At 45.3% G+C, this 24,172-nt stretch overlaps 3 protein-coding genes across 3 annotated transcripts in view; 2 read left to right on the top strand and 1 right to left on the bottom strand.

Annotated features, from left to right (window-relative positions):
- The window catches only part of Eftud2 (elongation factor Tu GTP binding domain containing 2), a 42,756-nt gene extending 26,192 nt beyond the window's left edge, over positions 1-16,564 (bottom strand). Inside the window, exons 1-9 of the mRNA XM_013032033.1 lie at positions 16,441-16,564; positions 13,561-13,669; positions 11,272-11,437; positions 9,230-9,308; positions 6,340-6,415; positions 5,780-5,845; positions 4,967-5,002; positions 2,644-2,734; positions 1,771-1,853 (exon numbers count right to left, since the gene is read on the bottom strand). Coding sequence (XP_012887487.1) covers positions 1,771-1,853; positions 2,644-2,734; positions 4,967-5,002; positions 5,780-5,845; positions 6,340-6,415; positions 9,230-9,308; positions 11,272-11,437; positions 13,561-13,665 — 702 coding nt within the window. The 5' untranslated portion in view covers positions 13,666-13,669; positions 16,441-16,564. The remainder of the gene's footprint in view (positions 1-1,770; positions 1,854-2,643; positions 2,735-4,966; positions 5,003-5,779; positions 5,846-6,339; positions 6,416-9,229; positions 9,309-11,271; positions 11,438-13,560; positions 13,670-16,440) is intronic.
- Positions 16,565-16,846: 282 nt separating this feature from the next.
- Positions 16,847-21,030, top strand: Ccdc103 (coiled-coil domain containing 103). Its single transcript, XM_013031982.1, has 4 exons — positions 16,847-16,928; positions 18,758-18,909; positions 19,513-19,645; positions 20,469-21,030. Exons 2-4 carry the CDS (start codon positions 18,767-18,769, stop codon positions 20,919-20,921), a joined length of 729 nt encoding a protein of 242 aa, XP_012887436.1. The 5' UTR covers positions 16,847-16,928; positions 18,758-18,766; the 3' UTR covers positions 20,922-21,030.
- Positions 21,031-21,504: 474 nt separating this feature from the next.
- On the top strand, positions 21,505-23,208 carry LOC105997539 (Ig-like V-type domain-containing protein FAM187A). The gene has a single exon (XM_013031983.1). The coding sequence runs from the start codon at positions 21,918-21,920 to the stop codon at positions 23,157-23,159; it is 1,242 nt and encodes a 413-aa protein (XP_012887437.1). The 5' UTR covers positions 21,505-21,917; the 3' UTR covers positions 23,160-23,208.
- The last annotated feature ends 964 nt before the right edge of the window (positions 23,209-24,172 follow it).

The following is a 24,172-nucleotide window of genomic DNA, read 5'->3' as shown; positions in this document are numbered from 1 at the left end:
TGACACATAAACACAAAACAAAACAACAACTGGCCAACCTGCCCCCCTCCCACAACCAGTCAAGGTTAACATCAATAATAGGGGATCATCATATGTCATCATATATCTCCTGATGTGATGACAGACCAATAAGAATATAACTTTACTCATGTGCTATTGCTGCCAAAAATAATTCCTAGCTACTCAAGAGGTTGAGATCTGAGGATGGAGGTTTAAAGGCAGCCTGAAGCTGTTGTGAGACTCTTAAAGAGGCTTAGGGACAGGGCCCAGGCCCTGAGTTCAAGCCCCACACTGACAAAAAAAGAAAGAAACTGATCATAAGCAAACAATAGGTAAACCCAAAGTGAGAGAAACCTCTATAAGACCAATGCTATGCTATGAATCATCCTGAACTGGAAACAGTACAGAACAATGATCAGTACATAGAATATATTGACAATAAACATCCAGTAACTGTACTATGGTTATGTAAGTGAATGTTCTTGTTCTTAGAAAATAAATTCTCTAAGCTGGGCGCTGGTAGCTCACACCTGTAATCCTAGCTACTCAGGAGGCTGAGATCTGAGGATCATAGTTCAAAGTCAGCCAGGGCAGAAAAGTCCATGAGACTCTTATCTCCAATAAACCACTAGAAAACTGGAAGTGGTGCTATGGCTCAAGCAGTAGAGTGCTTGCCTTGAGCTGAAGAGCTGAGGGATAGCGCCCAAGCCCTGAGTTCAAGCCCCATGGCCACCAAAAACAAAACAAAACAAAATTCTCTATAATTTACTTTGAGGGGCTGGGAAAGTGGCTGAGTGGTAGAGTGCTTGCTTTGCATGCATGAGGCCCTGGGTTTGATTCCTCAGCACCACATAAGCAGAAAAAGCTAGACATGGCCCTGTGGCTCAAGTGGTAGAACACTAGCCTTGAGTTCAGGCCCCATGACCAACAATAACAAAAAAAAGAGGTATATTATTTACTTTGAAATTGTTCAATGGGAAAATGCACACATATCTGTGTATATGGGTGCAGATAAGGAATTTCAAAGCAAAGGTGAGTTCTTCGTTGTTTTTTTTTTTTGGGGGGGGTCCGGTCGTGGGGCATGAACTCTGGGCCTGAGTACTATCCCTCAGCTCTTCAGCTCAAGGCTAGCGCTTTACCACTTGAGCCACAGTGCCACTTCTGGCTTTTTTCTTTTTGCTTATGTGGTGCTGAGGAATCGAACCCAGGGCCTCAAGCATGCAAGGCAAGTGCTCTACCACTGAGCCACCTTCCCAGCCCAAGTTCTTTGTATTATTAATGTAACTTTTTGCTAAATTTGAAATTATTTCACAATGAAAAGTCAATTAAAAAAGAAAACTCTGGCTCCCTCTCCTGATCATCTCACCAATGATCCATACAAAGGAGTTAAACCAAGTTATCCAACCTTTCAATTTAGAAACAGAAGTCATCTTAGATTTTTAAATATCTTAAAATACTCATTAACATTTAAAATCCATTTATATGAATATGCTCTCCTCTTTTCTTTCCTTTTAATTTACATTTGCCATTTTATCTTTGTGTACCTTGAATGACAATGGGTCTTATCATTTCAAGCCTCACTGGGCACAAGCAAGGAGACCATGTTGAAAATTAATTTTGAATTTAATTTGCTTTCCTAACTTGGAGCAATCTGAGTCGTAATACCACACACTTTTGTGTTCTCTTGCTGCTAGCTCATTTGGTGCTTTGTGATTGTGTGTAGGAAATACAATGTGGGAAGAGAGTCTAAGGGAGTTGAGCCTGACTCACCCCCTCAGCAGCATCAATGAAAAGGACCACTCCATCTGAGATGCGCAAGCCAGCTGTGACCTCATCAGAAAAATTCACATGTCCTGAAAAATAGGTATCAAAAGTCATTACCTGATGCAGGATAAGGCATAATTAACTTACAACATGACCTGAAGAGCACTGCAAAGCTGTGAATCTTCAAATATTCCCCTTCCCTTTTCTCTACAGCTCCTCCCATTAGAGATCTATCCTGGGATTGAGCTTTTATACAAGAAGCCATTCCATACATAAAAGGTGGGAAGTGTTTCTCCTAGGACAGCATAGTGAGTTCACACTAAGACACCAACTTATTCTGATGAGAGCCAGATGTCTTAGTCTAGTGAGCAGACGCCTGAGAGATCTAAGACAACAGGGAGGTAAGAAAAAGGGTAAAGGAAAGCCCAAAGCACAGTGTGTTGCTCAAAGACAGTTCCCAGAAAAATGTTGCTAGGGCAGGAGTAGGATGCTACAGGGGTTTAGCGCATCTGGCAAAAGGCAAATCTACCAAGCCTCAAACTGTCCAGATATTAAAAACAAAAACAAGCAGGGTGCCAGTGGCTCACTACTGTAATCCTAGCTACTCAGGAGGCTGAGATCTGAGGATCATGGCTAAAAGCCAGCCTGGGCAGGAAAGTCTGTGAGACTCATCTCCAACTAGGCACCAAAAAGGCAGAAGTCAAGCTATGGCTCAAGTGGAAGAGCACCAACCTTGAGCAAAAAAGCTCAGGGCCTAGAATATAGTGCTGGCCAATTAGTCAGGAGCAAAGGCAACCTATGTACTCCTTTGTGCCACTTTGCAAAGTTGGAACAGAAAAAAAAATACAACAAGGCTACAGCAGTTCAGAATTATCTCACCTGGAGTGTCCATGATGTTGAAGAGGTAAGATTTCCCTTTGGTATCAGGCAGGACCACCGTCACAGGTGTGCTCTTGATGCCAACACCTCTCTGAAAGTCAAGAGAGAAAGTAGAGTGATCATGCCTTCTTCCTCTGCTAGAGGGTACACTCTGCCAGCAACTTATACTGATGTCTCCTTGTAGTAGATACGATTTTTAACTAGGACTCTATCCAGCATGACCTTGAAGATGAAATCTCTTAGTGTATTTTTTGAGTATGTGTGGAGGGAGGGGTACAGGGTTTAAATACAAAAACAAAAACAAAAAAAGCAAAGCAGTTATTAAACATTAACAGAAGCCAGGTACCAGTGGTTCATGCCTGTAATCTTAGCTAAACAGGAGGTTGAGATCTGAGGACCTCAGTTTGAAGCCAGCTTGAGCAGGAAAGTCTGTGAGACTTTTTTTTTTTTTTTTTGCAAGTCCTAGGGCTTGAACTCAAGGCCTGGGCACTGTCCCTGAGCTTTTTTTTTTGTTTTGTTTTGTTTTTTTTTTTTGGGTCCGGTCGTGGGGCTTGAACTCTGGGCCTGGGCGCTGTCCCTCAGTTCTTCAGCTCAAGGCTAGCGCTCTACCACTTGAGCCACAGTGCCACTTCCAGCTTTTTTCTTTTTGCTTATGTGGTGCTGAGGAATCAAACCCAGGGCCTCAGGCATGCAAGGCAAGTGCTCTACCACTGAGCCACCTTCCCAGCCCCTCCCTGAGCTTTTTTTACTCAAAACTAGCACTCTGCTGGGTGCTGGTGGTTCATGCCTGTAATTCTAGCTACTCAGGAGGCTGAGATATGAGGATCATGGTTCAAAGCCAGCCCAGGCAGGAAAGACCATGAGACTCCTATCTCCAATAAACCATCATGAAACTAGAAGTGGCACTGTAGCTCAGATGGTAGAGCACTTGTGTTGGGCTGAAGAGCTGAGGGAAAGCGCCCAGGCCTAGAGTTCAAGCCCCAGGACCAACAACAAAAAAAACAAAACAAAACAAAAAAAACTAGCACTCTACTACAGTGCCACTTCTAGCTTTTTCTGTTTATGTAGTACTAAGGAATTGAACCCAGGGCATCATGCATGCTAGGCAAGCCACATTCCCAGCCCCAAGAGACACTTATCTCCAATTAACCACCAAAAAGCTGGAAGTGGAGCTGTGGCTTAAGTGGTAGAGTGCTAGCTTTGAGCAACTAGGCCCTAAGTTCAAGCCTCAGGACTACAAAAAAAAAAATATTAATAGCTAATACAAGATTGCAGAATCTTAGCTTCTCTGTTCATTAGAAACAAACAGTTGGGTGTCTTAAAAGTGGAAAGAAATAACCTGTATAACTTTAAACAACATTGCTAACACTCACTGACTGCTTAACATATGGCAGCACTGTCCTAAGTTCCTTTAATCAAATTTCTGTACCTGAAGTCTTCCACATGGTCACTTAGGAAAAAATGGGCAGATGGGCTAGGAAGGTGGCTCAGTGGTAGAGCGCTTGCCTTGCATGCCTGAGGCCCTGGGTTCGATTTCTCAGCACCACATAAGCAAAAAGAAAAAAAGCCAGAAGTGGCGCTGTGGCTCAAGTGGTAGAGTGCTAGCCTTGAGCTGAAGAACTGAGGGACAGCACCCAGGCCCAGAGCTCAGGCCCCACAACTGGACCCCCCCCAAAAAAAAAGGGCAGAAATAAAAGGAATGGGAAAAGAAAAACAGGTAGAGCAGAGGGAGATTCAGGTGAAGCTGGGTATGGTCAGGTCTGTAATCCCAGCCTCATAGGAGGCAGTCTGAGGCTAGCAACAAAAAGGGTTGAAGGTATGGCTCAAGTGATAGAGCTCCTGCCTAAAAGCCTGAGGTACTGAGTCCAAACCCCGGTACCACCAAAATAGACCCACATGTAAAGACAAAAAAAGTACAAAGACACATGAACTTGTTCTCAAACAGAACCGTGTGTGTGTGTGTGTCTGTGTGTGTGTGTGTCCTGCGTCAGCTGGCTTTGAACTGCAATCCTCAGATCCTAGTCTCCTACGTAGTTAGGATTACAGGTGTGAGCCACCAGCACCTGGCAGTATTTGTCTTAATAGGCTAAATTAAATACATTCAAGGAAAGGAGGACTCTCCTCTGATACCCCCTTCCCCCATACCTTCCCAGTTATTACCAGGGGCTGACTGGGGAGGGATAGGAAGAGGTAGTGTGGAGTAGGGCTCTGTGTAGTGAGGTATGGACCAAAGTACTATCCTAAAGGCCTCTCCACAGTCCCTAAAAAACTATTACTTGTAGAGCTGGTAAGGGCAACATCTGATTTCCCAAGGCATACTTACCTCTTGCTCTGTGAAGAGGATGTCAGTATAGCATAGCTGAAAAAAATTAAGCATCGTTACCAACTGAATTCAGACTCCTCTCCCTACATGAACCATCAATCACTTTTCCTCACCAACTCCCAGTTCAAGGGCTTCTGCCTCAGGAAAATAGATTGAAGATAGCAGGCTGTCTCTACAGCAATCCCAGACAATGAGATCAGTGCCCTCCCAGCTGGAAAACAGTCCTGCATGTGTGGAGGTTTTATTTTTTCTTTTCATTTTTTTTGGGGGGGGGGCGGTAAGTGGTGATGTAGGGAAGGGAGGTCACAGAAGACCAGGTAAGGTTGAAGAGCTAAATTGTATCAGATGCACTGGATCTTAAGAGTAGTAAAGGGAGATACATGCCAGGCTTCAAGGAACCCCCACATGTCCAAACAGTCAATCTAGCAAAGGCTGAACATTTATTGCACTGAGACTTGCTACCACCATTGGCCTCATTCACAGGCATTTAAATTTACCATGAAAACAAGGTCCAATTGTATGATATTTATAGAACAAACTATTAATACATTAGGAAAGAACAGACCATAAAAATTAGGATATATCATAACTGAGAAGGGATCCCAAGCGCAGAACAGATCTTCTAAAAATACTGCAGGTTAATATTCTCTATGCTCCAGAGCAAGTTAAAATTATTTCTACAGCCTATTAATAGATGTTACAATGATAAAGCAATACTCTGTAGGTGAAAAGAATGAAGAAAGGGGAAAGAGAGATAGATACATTCCTCTGTATCTGAATGCCTCCCAAACACTTGACAGAAGTTCTACTTACATCCTGGTCATAGCGTTTTCGGATTTCTGGGTGCGTTTGTTCTATTAAACAATCTACAAAACATGTCTGAAAGAGAAGAGATGGTTCAGATCTGCTACCTGAAAAAGAAAATCTGCCCTGTCCCTCTCCCAGCTCCCAATACCCTATGTAATTTTAGGGTGAGGAAAAAAGAGAGTAAGAAGGATGATGGGACAGCAAAAGATTAACACAGAAGCCATAGGATTATTTTTAAATGAAATTTGAAATCTTTCTTGGTCAGATATCCCCCAGGAAATAAAAACTTATAAAAACAGAGGAAGGCTCAATTTCCCTTTTTCTGTACAGATGTAGACACAAGGCTCAGGCATGCAAAGTGGCTTAGGTACAGGCTCCAGTTGCTGTTCAGGCAAAGCCTCAATTTCATAGTACTTCCACAGGGCTCGTGGAGAGTCCCTATCTCCCCACACCTCTCCAGTTTGGATCCTCATGACCTCAAACCACCACTTCTGTGATGCAGGGTGAACAAAAGATGAACAAAAACAGAAGGAAATCCTACTCCAAGAAGCTGAAAGTTCTCTCACCTTGCCATGGTGGAGATGGCCACAAAGAGTCACATTTCTGATGAGCTCTGAATTATCCATCAGATCTGCCAAAAAACTGGAAAGACAAAAAAAGAAAAGGGACTTTGGTAGAAGTTCTCAAATGGAGAGTGGTACAAAGGTACTAAGGTATTTTTAGCCTGGAACAACTTTTGGACCAACTAGAGAATGTCTACAAATATCTATGTTGACACAGTTCTCTGGCTTTGGGAACAGAACAATTCATCCACAAGATGACACAACCCAGGAATGAAATATGGGTGTTTTAGCAGTCAAATAATGACATTAGTTGGGTGCCAGTGGCTCACATCTGTAATACTAGCTACTACTGAGATCTGAGGATCATGGTTCAAAGCCAGGATGGAGGGGCTGGGAAGGTGGCTCAGTGATTGCCTTGCATGCATGAGGCCCTAGGTTCGATTCCTCAGCACCACATAAGCAAACAGAAAAAAGCCGGAAGTGGCGTTGTGGCTCAAGTGGTAGAGCGCTAGCCTTGAGCTGAAGAGCTGAGGGACAGCGCCCAGGCCCAGAGTTCAGGCCCCATGACCGGACCAAAAAAAAAAAGCCAGGATGGACAGGAAAGTCCAAGAGACTCTTATCTCCAATTAACCACTAGAAAACTGGAGGTGGTGCTGTGGCTCAAAGTGGTAGAGCCCAGGCCCTAAAGTTTAAGCCCCATGCCCAACACAACAAAAAAGTGACATTAAAAAGAAGAAAAAAGGGGCTGGGAAGGTGGCTCAGTGGTAGAGTGCTTGCCTTGCATGCATGGGGACCTGGGTTCGATTCCTCAACACCACATATGCAGAAAAAGCCAGAAGTGGTGCTGTGGCTCAAGTGGTAGAGCGCTCTCCTTGAGCTGAAGAGCTGAGGGACAGTGCCCAGGCCCAGAGTTCAGGCCCTACAACCGACAAAAAAAAAAAAGAAGAAGAAAAAGGAGCTGGTGTTTCATGCCTGTAAGCCTAGATACTCAGGAGGCTGAGATGTGAGGATCGCAGTTCAAAGCCAGCCCAGGCAGAAATGTCTGTGAGACTCATTATCTTCAATTAACCACCAGAAAACCAGAAGTGAAGCTGTGGCCCAAAGTGGTAGAATACTAGCCTTGAGCTGAAGAGCTCAGGGAGAGTGCCCAGGCCCAGAGTTCAAGACCCATGACCGACACACACACACACACAAAAAAAAAAAAAAAAAAAAAAAAAAAAAATTAAGAAGAAAAAGGACTTGGGAGAAGTGTGGAGGGGAAAGGAGTGGGGAGGAAGGGCAGTGGGAGAAAACAAGGGAGGGGCTAACACTGTTCAACAAGAAATGTTGAAAAGGGTGTGAGAGGTGTGGCATAGGTGGTACAATGCCAGCCAATGGGTGAAAGCAATAGATACTGAGTTTGTGTCCTGGTTTGGTGGATAGAGAGAGAAAAAAGGCTATGGGTAGTGTTTTCAAGTGACAGAATGTCTGGTTAGCAGGCAAGAGGCCCTGGGTTCAAATCCCAGTTGCCAAAAAGAAACAAACACAATGCCTGAAACTGAACTATTTGAAAACTGTCTCTTTAAAAAGCCATGGGCTATACTAATATTTCATTGATGCCAAGGGGGCTTAAAATCTCTTGGAAGCTTCTCTTGAAACTGCTTTCGGAGCCAGTTAATAAGGCAGTCAAGAAAACTCATGTCATTACTGACGGTGAGCCCAGAGGACTTCCATTCTGATCAAACCATCACTGTCTTATATGCTTATCATCCATATTACTTATGGCAAGTAGCCTCTGGATAAATGACTCTTCAAAACATCAAAAGTACTCTCAAAAACTGGAGATTTAAAGAAAAAAAGTCACCAAGAATGAAAAAAAGAAACATCTCCAAAGGCTACTAGCAAGTTTTCTATAATATATGAAAGAGTGCCAGACATGGTGGCTCACACCAGTAATCGCAGCTACTCAGGAGCCAGAGATCAGAACTGCAGTTTGAGGACAGTCCTGGCAAGGGAGTTTGGAAGACTCTCTCAATAAATAAGCTGGGAGTGGTATGCACATCTGTAATTCTAGCTATGGGATCTTCTAGGTAAGAAGATCACCATTCAGGCCTTTGAAGGCAAAAAGTGAGAGACCCTATTTGATATATAACCAAAGCATAAGAGGTTTGAGGGCATGGCTAAAACACCTGCCTTGCAAACAAAAGGCCACAAGTTCAATCTCTGGTACCAGAAGAGAAGTTTCAAAGAGTCAGATATAGTGATGCACATTTGTAATCCAGTACTCAGAAGGGTGAAAGGCAAGAATCATGAGTATGAAGCCAGGACTATATAATGAGACTCTATCTCAAAAAGAAAAAAGAAAGAGCTAGGTGCAGGTAGCTCACGCCTGTAATCCTAGCTACTCAGGAGGCTGAGATCTGAGGATCACAGTTCAAAGCCACCCCAGACAGGAAAGCCCTTGAGACTCTTATCTCCAATAAACCACCAGAAAACTGAAAGTGGCACTGTGGTTCAAGTGCTAGCCTTGTGCTGAAGAGCTGAGGGACAGTATCCAGGCCCAGAGTTTAAGCCCCACAACCAACCAAAAAAAAAAAAGAAAGAAAGAAAGAAAAAGACTAAAGCTTGAATGGTAACAGAGTAAACTGACCATTTCAGGAGGGATCTTAACTCTTTTGGATATTTCAGAGATTGTTTAAAAACAAAAAACAAAAGCCAGAGGCTAGCAGCTTACACGGTAAAAATCCTAGCTACACAGAGATCTGAGCACTGTGGTTTAAAGCCAGCATGGGCAGGAAAGTCCATGAGACTCTTATTGCCAATTAACCAGCAAAAAGCCAGAAGTGAGCAGGGCGCCAGTGGCTCATACCTGCTCACTATTCCTGCAGAGAAGCTAAGAGACTTCATTACTTACTCCATCTCATACACTGTGATAGGTAACGTCTGCTCCATCAGAGTGAATTTCTTTGTTTTCACTGGTTTAATAATGGGTTCTAGAAAAGAAAAGAATGACATGTAGGTGGCATAAAACAGACAAATGAGCCTTTACCACCAGATTGTGCTTTCAAAATCTATGGTAGGTAACATCAATTTCTTCTATTCTCAAGGATTACTGCTATTGAAGAAGTTCTACAAATGTTGTCGGGCATGACAAAAAGGGTCTTAACACTAGACTAAGGTGGACTTTATCTGGTGGGAGGGTTGGAGTTAGGGCAAACAATGAGTGTCCATTACCAGCCTTTCCTTAAAATAAATTACTAGCTGTGCGCTGGGGCTCACACCTGTAATCCTAGCTACTCAGGAGGCTAAGATCTGAGGATTGTGCTTCAAAGCCAACCTAGGCAGGAAAATCTGTGAGACTCTGATTTCCAAGTAGCCACAAGAAAACTGGAGGTGGCACTGTGACTCAAAGTGGTAGAGTGCTAGTCTTGAGCACAAAAGCTCAGGGACAGCACCCAGGCTCTGAGTTCAAGTCCCACAGCTAAAAAAAAAAAAAAAAGCAAAAAGCAATTACTTTCTAAGAGGTCAATCAGATTATTAAATGGGGTGCTGGTGGCTTAAACATGTAAGTTACTTGGGAAGCTGAGAATGAGAGGACATGGTTTGAGGCTAGCTTAGGCAGAAAAGTTTACAAACCTCAATTCACAGCTGGGCTCAGTGGTGCCTGTTTGTCATCTCAAGCTACATAGGAAGCTAAGACTTGCAAGGATTGTGGCTCCAGGCCAGTCACAATCTGTGAGACTTCAACTCTATGGAGGTCAGCTGGACACATGGCATGAGCATCTGATTTCAGAAAATATAGGAAGCTTAAAACTGAGTGGATCCTGGGGCTCAGAAGTTGACTCAGTGGTAGAGTGCTTGCCTCGCCATCATGAGGCCCTGGGTTTGACTCCTCAGCACCACATAAGCAGAAAAAAGCCGTAAATGGTGCTATGGCTAAAGTGATAGGGCACTAGCCTTGAGTTGAAGAGCTGAGGCACAGCCCAAGGCCCCAAGTTCAGCCCCCTCGACCAACAAAACAAACAAACAAACAAACAAAAAACTAAGTAGATCCTGGCTCAGATCTGGCCCAGGCAGGAAGCAAGACTCAATCCTAGAAGTAATTAGTAAAGCCAGGCTTGGTGGCTTTAGTCTGTAATTCTGGTTACTTGGAAAGTAGAGAGGATGATTGCAATTTGAGACCAGCTGAGGTATCTTAACTAATGGTTAGGCGTGGTGGTCTATGACTATTGTTACCCAGCTACAGGGAAGCACAATGCTGAGTGTAGTGACACATTCCTGTCATACCCAGTGACACAGGAAAACTCAAGCAAGACAGGACTGGAATCCAGGTCAGCCTGGATGAGGTGGTTCAAGAGATAGAGTGGCTGCCAAAGTAGGAAGGCTCGAGTTAAATCTCCAGTGCCAACAAAACAAAAACCTTGTACACAAAAACAAAACACACATATTCAACTAGTAAAAACAAAACAAAACAAAAAAACAGAGCTGGAGGCACAGCTCAGAAATTAGAGCAGCCATCTGTGGTGGCACACATCAGTAATCAATAAGGAGAATGAGGCAGGAAGATCAAGAGTTCAAGACCAGCCTGGGCTACAGCTTGGGCTGGGAATGTGGCTTAATGGTAGAGTGCTTGCCTAACATGCATGAAGCCCTGGGTTCAATTCCTCAGTACTACATATACAAAAAAAGCCAGAAATGGTGCTGTGGCTCAAGTGGTAGAGTGCTAGCCTTGAGCAGAAAGAAGTTCAGGGACAGTGCATAGCCCCCAGGACTGGCAAAAACAGAAAAAGAAAAGAAATTAGAACAATAATACTTAATTGCTTAGTAACAAGCTTAGTCCAGAAAAAAGTACCTGAATGTACTATAAATTGGATAGTCCATTCATTGAACTTAAGATCTGTTGAAAGCTAGTTCCCAAGCTTCATTTCCCTCTCACCCCAGAGCCTCCTGCCATACCTGTAAGAGGCTGGGTATCTTCCTCTTGAACTATGGTCTCCACTTCAGGACCATATACCTCCTCAGCTGTTGGGTAGTACTTCTTGTCTTCGTGCAGCACCACCTCCATCCCTGGGTGATCTTCATCATGTTCTCCTACGTCATCATCATCCTCATCATCATCCATCTGGAGGCAAGAGAGGGAAGAGGTTAGAGGAGGCACATTTTTCTTTCTCAAGTGATCCTGTCTCATCCGAGCAAAAACTGCCAGTTCATGCTGGACAGTTTCTTCCTCCAAGTTCTGTGCCAGTGGGGAGGGTTTCATTCCTGTGACCCTCCACACAGGGGAATCCTGGAAGCTTCCTGCTTCAAACCTGCTCCTTTCTGAAATGTGGCTGAGTGGCCACAGTTGCATACCTTTTCAAGGGAAAAAAATCCACTTTTTCTATGGACAAAAACCAGGAACCAGAGCTTAAAACTGAGAAAAAGCCCATAACTTTGAAATTTTCATTTAGAATCACAGAATTGTTTTTTAAAAAAAACTTGGTTCTGGGTGCCAGTGACTCATACTTAACAACCCTCAGCACTCAGGAAGTTGAGATCTGAGAATCAAGGTTTAAAGCCAGCCTAGGCAGACCAATCCAAGAGAATTTTATCTCCAATTTTAACAAACACAAAGCCAGAAATAGAGGCATGTAAGTGGTATCCTAGAAAGTGTGAGGCTCTCTGAGTTCAAGCCCCAGTATTGCCAAGTATTTAATTAGTAGGTCACTTAATGACCTTGACAAGAGCAGTCTCTGGACGGGAAAGGCAAAGAGAATGGAAGAGGGCATAAATAACTTTGATCCTTAGATTTCAGTCTTGCTATGATTATAGGAATGAGCCACACGATCAGGCTTTGAACTCTTCATCCTTCTGCCTCAGCCTCTGGAATGCTTAGATTACAAGCCTGTACCACCACACTTCGTTCTGTTTTTTTTGTTCTTCTCTATCCTAGTTTGAAGAACATTCTTTATGGAAAGGATGAACGCAGCCAAATTTTTCATTCTGATTTTCTACTGTCCATGAATATCATATCTTCCCAAGCACTGAGAATTGAGACCGTACCCTGCACCATTATTTACTGCTTGTTCATTCTCTGACAAATAAACACAAAGGATACCTTTGTTGCTTTTTACAAGCCTCAGACCATTCTGGACTTTACCTTCCCTGAACTCTCCTAAAGGAGAGTCACAGGAACCTATATCTTTTCTTTCTATTGTTTTCCTTCTGTATTTTTGAAAACCTGAGCTTGTGAGGAGCTGCCAGTGCAGTAGCATTTTGAAAAGCTGACTACTTTTCTAAGTTGGGGTTAATTTGTGATTACTAAAAAACACTTCAGGGGGTGGGAATGTGGCTTAGTAGTAGAGTGCATGAAGCCCTGAGTTCAATTCCTCAGTACAACAGAAAAAGCTGGAAGTGGTGCTCTGGCTCAAGTGGTAGAGTGATACCACTTGAGCTGAGGGACAGTGCCCAGGCCCTGAGTTCAAGTCCCAGGACTAGCCCCCCCAAAAAATCCCTCAGGAAAAATGATGTGCAAATTACATAGCCATCTCAAAAATGAAATTATCTAATACTTCCTTTTGGAGCAGTGCAGGACCTCCAATAAGTCATGTTGTAAAAAAGATGTTTGAGATGTATACACAGGGAATGTATGAGACTGTAGATGATTTGGGAAAGGAAGGAAGGAAGGAAGGGAGGGAGGGAGGGAGGGAGGGAGGGAGGGAGGGAGGGAAGGCTGGGCATCAGTGGCTCACTCCTGTAATCCTACCTAGATACTCAGAAGGCTGAGATCGAGGATCACAGATTAAAGTCAGGCTAGTCCTAGGCTGAAAGGTTCGTGAGACTCATGCCAATTAACCACCAAAAGCCAGAAGTGGAACAATGGCGCAAGTGATAGAATGCTAGCTTTGAGCAAAAAACCTCAGGAACAGCAATCAGGACCTAAGCTCAAGCCCTAGGTATGACACCAAAAGAAAAAGAAAAGGGAAGCCAGGTGCTGGTGGCTCACACCTGTAATCCTCAGGAGGCTGAGACCTGAGGATCGCAGTTCAAAGCCTGCCTGGGCAGGAAAGTCTGTGAGACTCTTATCTCCAATAAACCACTCAGAAAACCAGAAGTGGTGCTGTGGCTCAAGTGGTAGAGCGCTAGCCTTGAGCTGAAGAGCTGAGGGACAGCGCCCAGGCCCAGAGTTCAAGTCCCACAACCTACCAAAAAAATAATAGAAAAAGAAAAGGGAAAAGATGAAAAAGGCAATATATTTTGTTTTACCTCATCAAGATCTTTGGTCTCTCTTCCCAATTCATCATCATCTTCATCAGAATCAAGCTCCGGTCCAATATAATTCCCAAATTCATCATATAAGTCAGTATCCATGATGCTAAAATTCAAGGAGAAAGGAGTTAAGATTCTGGCATGAAAATCAAGATTTCTATTATCTACCCTCACCTAACATACCTGTTCTTTGGGCATAACTATCAACTGATCAACCTATTAATCAATCAGCCTATTAACCATTCCCCAAAAGCCCTGTACTTTCTCTATTTTTACCCTACTCATTGTCTCCATGTATACTCTTTCTTTCCTTTCTTTCTTTCTTTTGGTGCCAGTACTGGGGCTTGAACTCAGGGCCTGGGTTCTGCTCTTTCACTTTATCACTCAAGGTTAGAATGGGGTCCAGCTAACCTTTTGACCAGGCTGTCCCCAAACTATAATTCTCCTAATCTATGCCCCTGAGTAGACAGGATTTCAACCATGTGTGGCTTATTTACAGTAAAAATTGGTGATGGGGGGGATCTGACTTGGTTTGAACTCAGGGCTTTAGGCTGTTAAGTTGGCATAGTACCACTTGAGACACACCTGCAGACTTTTTTTTCCTGGTTATTCTGAGACTGTCTCATGAGCTTTTCTGCTTATTGTAGTTCAAGGCTGGCCTTGAACCCTTGAACAACAATCCTTCTACTCTCAGCCTCCTGAATAGCTGGGTTTATAGGTGTGAGCTATAGGTATCTATCGCTACTTTTAATTTTTGAAACAAGGTCTATATGGGCTAGGTGTTCCTTGTACTCATGACCATACCAAGTTCTGGGATTACAATTATGTGCTACCAAGCCTGGCCCTTTATCTTTTGTGTGTGTGTGTGTGCACACACATGCGCGTGCGTGCACACACTTGCCAGTCCTAGGGCTTGAACTCAGGATCTGGGCACTATACTGGAGCTTTTCTGCTCAAGGCAAGTGTTCTACCACTTGGGCCAGAGCCCACTTTTGGCTTTTGGAATTTAACTGGAGATAAGAGTCTCACAGATTTTCCTGCCCTGGTGGCTTTAAACTGTGATCCTCATATCTCAGGATTACAGGTGTGAGCCACCAACATACAGCTTAAAAAAAACAAAACCACCTAACATTATTCTACATAATCACAATACAATCATCAAAATCAGAAAATACTCAAGTTTTACAAACTGTTCCAGTAATGTCCTTCATAACCAAGGACTCAATCCAGAATGTTTGTACTGAGTTGTATCTGCATTCTTTCTCCGAGGGCTGACTCAGAACTACCACCCTCTAGATTTTAGCCTAAGTATCAAAGACACAGGCATGAGCCACTGGTACTTGACTTTTTTTTCCTTCCCATTCTTGAATACAAGAACCTGTGTTTTTTTGCCTGTCAATGCCCAATACAGCACCTAGTATTTGTAGAAACCAAATAAACAGTATAATACTTTCACTTCCCTTAACACCAACTGCTCTAAGTACTCACTGTAGATGAAATTGAAAATTAGAGAATAAAAATTAAATGTAAGTCACTGTGAAAACTTTCATATTCTTTTTTGTTGTTGTTGGTCATGGGACTTGAACTCTGGGCCTAGGTACTGTCCTTGAGCTCTTCAGCTCAAGGCTAACGCTCTATCATTTGAGCCATAGCACCACTTCCGGTTTTCCGAGTGGTTTACAGGAGGTAAGAGTCTCACAGGACTTTCCAGCCTGGGCAGGCTTTGAATCGATATCCTCAGATCTCAACCTCCTGAGTAGCTTGGATTACAGGCATGAGCCTCCATGGCCCGGCTCAAATATTCTTTTCAAAATCTGCCACATGTGTGTTCATTTCATCCTCCCAAGATTCTCATCAAGCAACTGTAGACACTTTCCTAGAAGCTGTTCATGTGCTTATTTCAGCAATACCTACACAATGGAAGTCTGTTCATGGAACAAGCCTAGTTGCTATTTACCTCAGGACACTGCATTTGCACTCTTCTGTCTGTTGTTTACATACCTGGTTACTGCAGTTTGAAGTTCCTACTAAAATGTCACCCATACACTCAACAAACCCCACTTACACTGTTTCATTGTATGTTGTTCTTATGTGTGTGTTTGCGGCACTGAGGATTAAACCCAGGGCCTCACACATGCTAGGCAAGCTCTCTACCAGTTTTATACTGAGGATTAAACCCAGGGCCTCACACATGCTAGGCAAGCTCTCTACCAGTTTTATGTCCACAGCCAACACTGTTCTAGGTTAACAAAGTACTTAAACTCTAGTTAGTAGATATGGAGAATGATTAAAGGGGTGCTATCGGTCAAGATGCTTGTCCTTATAAAGTGTTTTGTTGAATGTTAACCCCTTTGCACAACTCCTTCAAGACAATAAAAACATTTTTAAAAAGAAAATAAAAAGTAAACGAATGAAAGGTCTGCAGCAGCTATTGTTAAACGTTAGTAACAATAAAATGGAGCAAAAAGAAAAAAAGATCCTAGCACAAAATAGACCCTCAAGGGTTTGTTGAATGAATGAACGAATACCTCTTCCAATACAAAAAGACTTGTCCACCGTTGCGCAAAACTAGTGGCTCTTGGAACCAGACCTGCACCCTCCCCGCTACAAAGCAGGCTCCAAGGGGCACCCAAAGACAGAAAACGCTTAACAGAGGAGAGGTGAAGGCAGCACTGATGGACAAGGAATCGAGGAGGGACGGGAGATTTAGCACACGACCTCGGCCGAGACAGGATGCTATTGAGGATGGGGGGAGTGGGAGTGGGAGTAGGCGGGGTGGGTGAGGGGGTGCGTCTTTTATTCCCTTCCCGCTCCAGGCCTCAGTTTAACCATCTATAAAGCGAAAGGGGTAGATAGCAAGAAAACACCCGACCTGACCTTTAATTTCTCTCCCCACTCGAAGCAACCCTGCGGTGCGGCTAACACGCGCCAACTCTCGTCGATCCCGCTTAGCCCAGACCTCCCGTCCGCCGCCGGAGACCGCGCTTCCGCCCCACGCCGCGACGACGCCGGCGCCCGTCTCCAGGAAGGACCCCGCAGACGCCGCGGCCGCGTTTCTGCCTCTGAGGACAGCTCTCTGCCTGAATATCGACTCGAACGAATGCCGGCCGAGAGACAGGAGCCGAAGAGGTGACGTTGAGGATCCCCAAACCGAAGTGTGGGCTGCTCCAAATAAAGTGAGGGCCTAAGGACGCAAGAATTTGATCAGGCGCCTCGAGGCCACCCTGAAGGGGGCCTTCGGGAAGATCACGTGGTCTGCCTGTTGGCGCAGTTGCTGGGCAACCTCGGTTGATGGGCGCGGAATGTGCTGAACGCCTCAGGGGATGCCCAAAGAAAGCAAGGGGACCAAGGCCAGGGCTGCTGGGGTGAGGGTCTGGGGACTGGGGAGGGGGCGGCTGGAAGAGTTGTTCTTTACCTCTGACGACTCAGAACTTGACAGGAAACCGGGTGTTGTTCTCGCCTGTAGGCTCAGCTAATCGGGAAGCGGAGCCGGAATGATCAGGAGTCCCGTAGTATGTGACAAGGGTGGACGATCTAGCAAGACCCACCTCTCAAAAACAAACAAAAACAACCTGTCTTTCACCAATAAAAGAAATGAGCAGGAACTTGGACACGAGTTTTGTTGCCGGCTAGTCTACACTCCTTAGTATTCACCTTCTCAACTTTTGGGATAGGGTGGCTATGGGTTTTCTTTCACACCGAATTTGCTCTCAGACCAACTCCTTTCCCTCCCAGATCTGTTCATGATTGGACTACAAAATCTAGCTCAACTCATCAGTAACTTGAGGTAGAGAGGTCTTATAGCAAGTAAATGCCAGAGCCACACTGCAACCCATAGATTTCCTGTAGAAACCAATTGACTTCAGATACTCAAAGGTTGCATAGAACCTGTGCCTTTAGTCGTGGCTTAAACAGAAGAATGTGGGAATGGGGATCACTGAGCTCCTCCTCTGTCACTTTTTGACTTCTTGTGCCTCATTTGTACTCTGGCTGAAAAGTATATTTCCCCATGAAAGAAATTTAGGGAAGGATGAAATTTTATTCCTGGGCTAAAAAATATCTAACAAGAGTCAGGCTTTTGAATGAAATCCTCTATGGCAACAACGTACTATAGAGTGATCTTATTTGGGAGAAAGAGAGAACTGAATTCTGAAATCTCATTGTCTCCTCAGAAAGCTGAGGAGATAGGGATAGAACCCAGGACCTATTTATGCTAGGCAAATACTCTACTACTGAGCTACACCCCTAGTCCCTAAACTTGTTTCTATTTTTTTCTTTTCTTTTCTTTTCTTTTTTGGTGCTGATTGTGGGGCTTGAACTCTGGGCCAATACACTGTCCCTCAGCTGTTGAGCTCAAGGCAAGCACTCTACCACTTGAGCCACAGCACCACTTCTGGTTTTCCTGGTGGTTAATTGGAGGATAAGAGTCTCACGGACTTTCCTACCCAGGCTGGCCTTAGAGCGTGATCCTCAGATCTCAGCCTCCTGAGTAGCTAGGATTACAGGTGTGAGCCAGGGGCTGGGAAGGTGGCTCAGTGGTAGAGTGCTTGCCTTGCATGCCTGAGGCCCTGGGTTTGATTCCTCAGCACCACATAAGAAAAAAGCCGGAAGTGGCGCTGTGGCTCAAGTGGTAGAGTGCTAGCCTTGAGCTGAAGAGCTGAGGGACAGTGCCCAGGCCCAGTTTGGGCCCCACAACCAGACCCCCCAAAAAATTTTTAAAAAATACAGGTGTGAGCCACTGGTGCCCAGCCCTAAACTATTTTTAAAAGTATAAAACAAAACAAGTTGTTTTTGTTTTTTTGTTGTTGTTGTTGTAGTTGGTCATGGGGCCTGAACTCTGGGCCTGGGCACTGTCCCTCAGCTCCTCAGCTTAAAGCTAGCACTCTACCATGTGAGCCACAGAGCCACTTCCAGGTTTTTCTGCTTATGTGGTGCTGAGGAATCGAACCCAGGGCCTCATGCATACAAGGCAAGAACTCTACCACCGAGCCACCTTCCCAGCCCATCAGAGACAAGTTTTGTGTCATTCCTCACCATGTAATTCCTATCTGTAATGTACAAAGCTAGATTTTTGCAACATTCTCAAGATATGTGCTGGAGTGCTTTTGTGTCATTTTATGTTCTGGCAGAAAATGCAAAGGTATTTGCTTTTCCCTAATACTCCCTTTAATATGCATTCTCTTTGCCTTCACAGGCATGAACCATGGAAAAGAATGACATAATCAACTTCAAGGCTTTGGAGAAAGAACTGCAAGCTGCCCTCGCTGCTGATGAGAAGTACAAACGGGAGAATGCTGCCAAGTTGCGAGCGGTAGAGCAGAGGGTGCCTTCCTATGAAGAATTCAGGTTGGCTCAGTACGATTTTTCCCTTTCTTTCTTCCTTTCTTCCTCTCTTCCGTACTCCCTTCCTTCTTCCTGTCTGTCTGTCTGTCTGTCTTTCGCCAGTCCTGGGGCTTGAACTCAGGGCTCTGGGCACTGACCCTGAGCTTCTTTTGCTCAAGGCTAACATTCTACCACTTGAGCCACAGTGCCTCTTTCTGGCTTTTTCTGTTTATGTGGCACTGAGGAATTGAATCCAGGGCTTCATGTGTGCTAGGCAAGCTTGCTACCACTAAGCCACATTTCTAGCCACAGTACAATTTTTCTTAGGCCCTTATGTCATGGTGGGCAATAGTAGTTTATACCAAGCACCTTAGATTCAGACCATGCTGGGCTTCCATCCTGGCCCCACCTTTTACTATTTATATGATCATCTACACATTCCTTGCCCTTCCTGAGCCTCCATCCTTCACGTACCAAAGAAAGTAATTGTTGTTATAATGGAGTTAATACATATAAGCGTCTGAGAACAGCATTTCTTAATTGTCTACCTGTATCAGACAAAGTGGCTGCCTCACACCCAGTGATCCAATATTAAGTTTATATCCTAATCTCTGTCCATTCCCCCAGAGGTATTGTTCTTGCATCACATCTGAAGCCACTGGAGCGGAAGGACAAGATGGGAGGAAAGAGAACCGCGCTTTGGAACTGCCACAGTACTCCAGGAAGGACCTTCCAGGATGTGGCCACTGAAATCTTTCAGGTAGGTGAGGCCCAGTCTCTTTACCTCAGTACCTCAGTACCTCAGTACATCATTATTCTCCTGAGAATCCAATAGACAGTATTTTGCCACCAAACCCGGAACGATCAGCAACCAGTAGGTGGTGAGGCTGAGTTAATTGGGCATAATGTGTGAAAAATCAGGTTCAGTAAGTTTTTTCACTGGGTGCTGGTGGCTCATACCTATTAGCTACACACAATGCGGAGACCTGAGGATTGGGTTCAAAGCCAGCCTAGACAGGAAAGTATGTGAGACTCTTATCTCCAATTAACCAGCAAAAAGGTAGAAGTGGAGCTGTGGCTCATGTGGTAGAGTTCTAGCTTTGAACACTTGAGCAAAAAAAGCTAAGGGTCAGCATCCAGGCCCTGAATTCAAGCCCTAGTTCTGATACACACACACACACACACACACACACACACACACACACACACACACACACCGACTCTTCCATCAGTCCTTTGAGTTTTGTACTCAGATTAGATTGATAGTACTATGACTCTATGATAGTGTTGAAAGAAAGATACAGTCTGTCAGTTCCTTGACACTTACTTTTTCTTTTCTCTCTCCTGAAATTGTACTCTCCTCAGAGCAAACTTTGAAAAGACAGCACTGTGCCCTCTTCCTCAATAGGAAAACCAGTACAAATGAGTAACATATATACTAGCTTGGATTCTTTGGGCTCTCTTTCTCTGTCCTAGTACTTAGCAGTCCCAAAGCTAAAATGAAACCCCACAAGCCCCCTTCTCCCTTTCCATCACTGTGAACGGCCAGAAGAGCTCTGGACCCTTTTCCTTTTGTGATCCAGGAGACAACTCTGTTCCAGCCCAAGACTTCAGCAGAGTTCTACCGAGATTGGAGGCGACAACTGAGGAGCGGACTACAGCGTTATCAGGCCCTGCTACAGCTTGGGGGTCCTAAGTTGGGTCACCTCTTCCAGACAGATGTGGGATTTGGACTTCTAGGGGAGCTGCTGGTGGCACTGGCTGATCATGTGAGGCCAAGTGATCAGGTTGCTGTGCTGGGGATCCTGCATAGCCTGGCCAACACTGGGCGCTTCACATTGAACATGAGTCTGCTGAGCCAGGCAGAGAGGGAGAGCTGCCAATGCCTATTTCAGAAGTTACAGGCTGCGAGCACCCCCAAACCCATGCAGGAAGGGCTCAGCCAGGAGAAGTTGGGTGTAGAGGAGCTGACTGGTGGGCTTCAGGAGGAAGAGAGGCTCCTAGAGGAGCTGCTCAAGCTGTACCAGGTCCATTGATAGGACTAGTTGCCCTCAGAGATACCAGTGGTCCCTGGGAGTATTTTGTGCTGTTTGGTCTTAGGTTTTCTGCAAGATTGCAATGAGAGATCTATACTTACACCCTTTATCCTGTGTTGTGTTTTGTTCTGTTGGTATGTAAAATTGAGGCCTTACACTTTTCCACTTGAGCCATGTCCCACTTGCCACTTACTGAGCTAGGACTGTTTAGAGCAAAAGCTAGAGTCTTGCCTACTTCTCTAGTCCTTTTTTGTCACCATGTTTTACCTACCACTTTTCAAGTCTGCCATCCTTTTAGTCTGCTGGCCCTGAGAAAGGGGTATGTTCCCAACCAAATGCTAGTCATACTAGCATTTCTTCTCTGAGGAAGAAAAAAAGCAAACTCATTTATCTTCCATGGAAAACAAACACTGGTTTGCATAGTGCTTTCCCAGAATATTTATAACCCAGAGCCAATGACTGGACAGTTAATCCACAGCTGTTTCATTTGAGGTACAGAATTTTGCTCTAGGGACTAAGTTCTTGCACAGATTGGGCCTGAAAAAGCCCCAAGCCATTGGCTCAGGTGTGGCCAGCATCCAGGATGGCCAGATGTATAGGAGAGAGTTTCCTTCTCCTAAACTGATGAGAGTGAAGAATTTGATCCTGGACAGGCAGAGCAGGGTCTCTCAAAGTGAGGCAGAAGGACTATGGCTCATTCTAGTTTCCTTTCCCCCATTCTTAGGTAAGTGCCAGTGTTCTAGAAAGTTTAGAGAGGGCCAGATTCTAGAATGATTTTTCTCTTGAGAACAGGCCTGGAACCTTAGAAGGGCATTTGCATATCAGTTGGGAATAAATGGCATTGCATTTGGCTGCTTTCTCTGCAGATCGGTGATTTCTTTTCCTGGCTGCTTAATTCTTTCCTCATATAGAAACCTCCTGTCCATAGTGATTTCTAGAAACCCATAGGCCTTGAGTTGCAGTGCCCTGCTCTGCCAGCCCTCACCTCCAGCAGGCATGAGTCTGGCTCATACTACCATGTTTCTATGGACCTGGGTCAGTCTCCAGGCTTTTGAAATCGTGGAGAAGGAGAACATTTTCCAGAGTACTCCTTGCCCTGCTTTTCTGATGTTCGACAATGCAGCCTATTTGGCTGACATGAGCTTCGAGCTTCCCTGCCACTGCAAACCCGAGGAGGTCTTATCTGTGGTCTGGTACTACCAAAAGCAACTGGGTAGCAGTCACACCAAAGTGCTGACAGACTTTGATGGGCGGTTGCTGACAGAGGCATCTCATGTGCGAGTGGGCAGTGACATGTTGGTCCGCTTCAGCATCCGCATGTTCAGCCTGTTGGTCTTCCGGGCCCAGCCTGAGGACTCAGGCCTGTATTTCTGTGGCACCCGCAACGGGGATTACTTTTATGCCTATGATGTCGACATCCAGAGCAATGATGGGATGGTGGCCACCTTCAAGGACGAAGGACAGGAGCCCTTTGCAGACGAACACCATGGGAGCCTCCATGTCTTCACTACCTTCTGGGAGTGGACCCCCTGTGACCGTTGCGGGGTACGTGGAGAGCAGTGGCGCATCGGCCTCTGCTACCTGAAGAGCCCTAACCTCTCCCCACGATATCAAAAGACAGTTCCGGATGTGGTATCCTGTGGCTCCCATGCTGTGCCGAGGAAGCTGCGCACCATGGCCCAGTACCATATGCCTGAGCTTCAGATTCAGAGCTGCCTGGTGCCCTGTGAGAAGACCCAGATCCAGGAGGGCATGCCGGCCATCTACAGCTACCTGTCGAAAGTGGGCAGCAAGCCCTGGATACCCCAGGTCCCCATTCAGTTCCACCAGCAAAGCCTAGGTCATGGGCTCATCATTTCCTGTCCTGGGGCTCGGCCAGAGCATGCAGTGGCCTGGGACAAGGACCATGAGCAACTGTACCGTAGACAGTACCTGATAGGTGTCAACAGATCCATGAGGGTGTTCATTGACCATGGCAATCAGCTCCACATTCGCTTCACCCAGATGAGTGATCGTGGCATATACTATTGCTGGCGGCAGGGGGTACGGATCGCTGGGTTCCGGCTGGGTGTGAAATCCGAAGGGCACTACCCAGCCTCACTGTTGGACCCTGAGGCTCGTTCTGCTGTGGTGCTCACCCTGCTTGCCTACCTGCTCATTGTAGTAGTCTTTGTCATCATTCAACTCTGTCGCTGCTGCTGTTACTGTTGTCGCTGCTGTCCCAACATCTCCCTCTAAGCTGTTTCTTTCCCACCTCTGAAGACCAGCTGTGCTTTGATGTGTTTTATTAAATGATTACCAGATGTTTCTGGATAGGAACCTTGGGCTGGGACATGTGGACAAATATCTTAGTTACAGCCTGCCCCCTAATTTCATGGGGGGTCTGAAGTTTGTTTGATCTGGGAAATGGGGAAAACTGGAGTGAATGGGAGATGGGGGATTGAGTTTAGGGGAAAAGCCAGGGACAGGTGTCATCTTGTGTCACACTTGGATCAGAGATGAAGTAAATGGAATCTCCTACCAGTGTAGTAATCAGAATAGTATCAATGGTGCTTTGCAATCTTGCCTTTGAGGACAAGGCCAGATGGCAAAATACTGGTACTTTGAACTGGGAGTAGCAGGGACAGGAAGGAAAAAAAAGAGTGGAGGGAGCTGACATGTCTCCTCTCTGCCTTCTTCCCAGCATCATCCAGGGAACCCCAGGTAGAAACAGCAAGTGTAGGAATGAGGGTAAAGACCGGATGGGAATGAGTGGAGAAAGAGGAGATTGAATCAGAGCTTTCCTGAGTACTTACACCTAGACTGAGGACTGGGGAGGAGGAAGAGGGTAGGTCAGAGGCTGGAACATCAGAACCCTAATAGCAAAGTGGGTCAGAGCTGAAGTTGGCATGTGGCTGCTGCCAATGAGGGCTTGGGCTCCCAAGATGATGGATGATGGATGATAAGAGGCTACTTAGGTGCTTATTCAAGGTTAGGTCTTGGCCCCAGCCCTACTGTCTCAGGAACATAGCAGAGTCCACAATGGAGAAGGCTCAGGTACATGTCTTTATTGCTCCTCAGTGGGTAAAGGCACCAGCACTGCCCTGAAGGTTAGCAGTGGGGGTGGCAGCAAAGGGTGTCTGGGACATCAAGTCTTGAAAGAGGAAGGAACCCCCCCTCCATTTCTTGGCTTCATATGGTGGATCCTTTCAACCTCATTTTGGGCACGGACACCCACCACCTGCCTGTTCACCCATGGGGACCAGAGCAGG

The sequence above is a fragment of the Dipodomys ordii genome, unplaced genomic scaffold (genome assembly GCF_000151885.1).
Source record: "Dipodomys ordii isolate 6190 unplaced genomic scaffold, Dord_2.0 Scaffold147, whole genome shotgun sequence".
In the NCBI taxonomy this organism is placed as follows: Eukaryota; Metazoa; Chordata; class Mammalia; order Rodentia; family Heteromyidae; genus Dipodomys; species Dipodomys ordii.
This window is presented reverse-complemented; position numbering and strand designations above follow the sequence as displayed.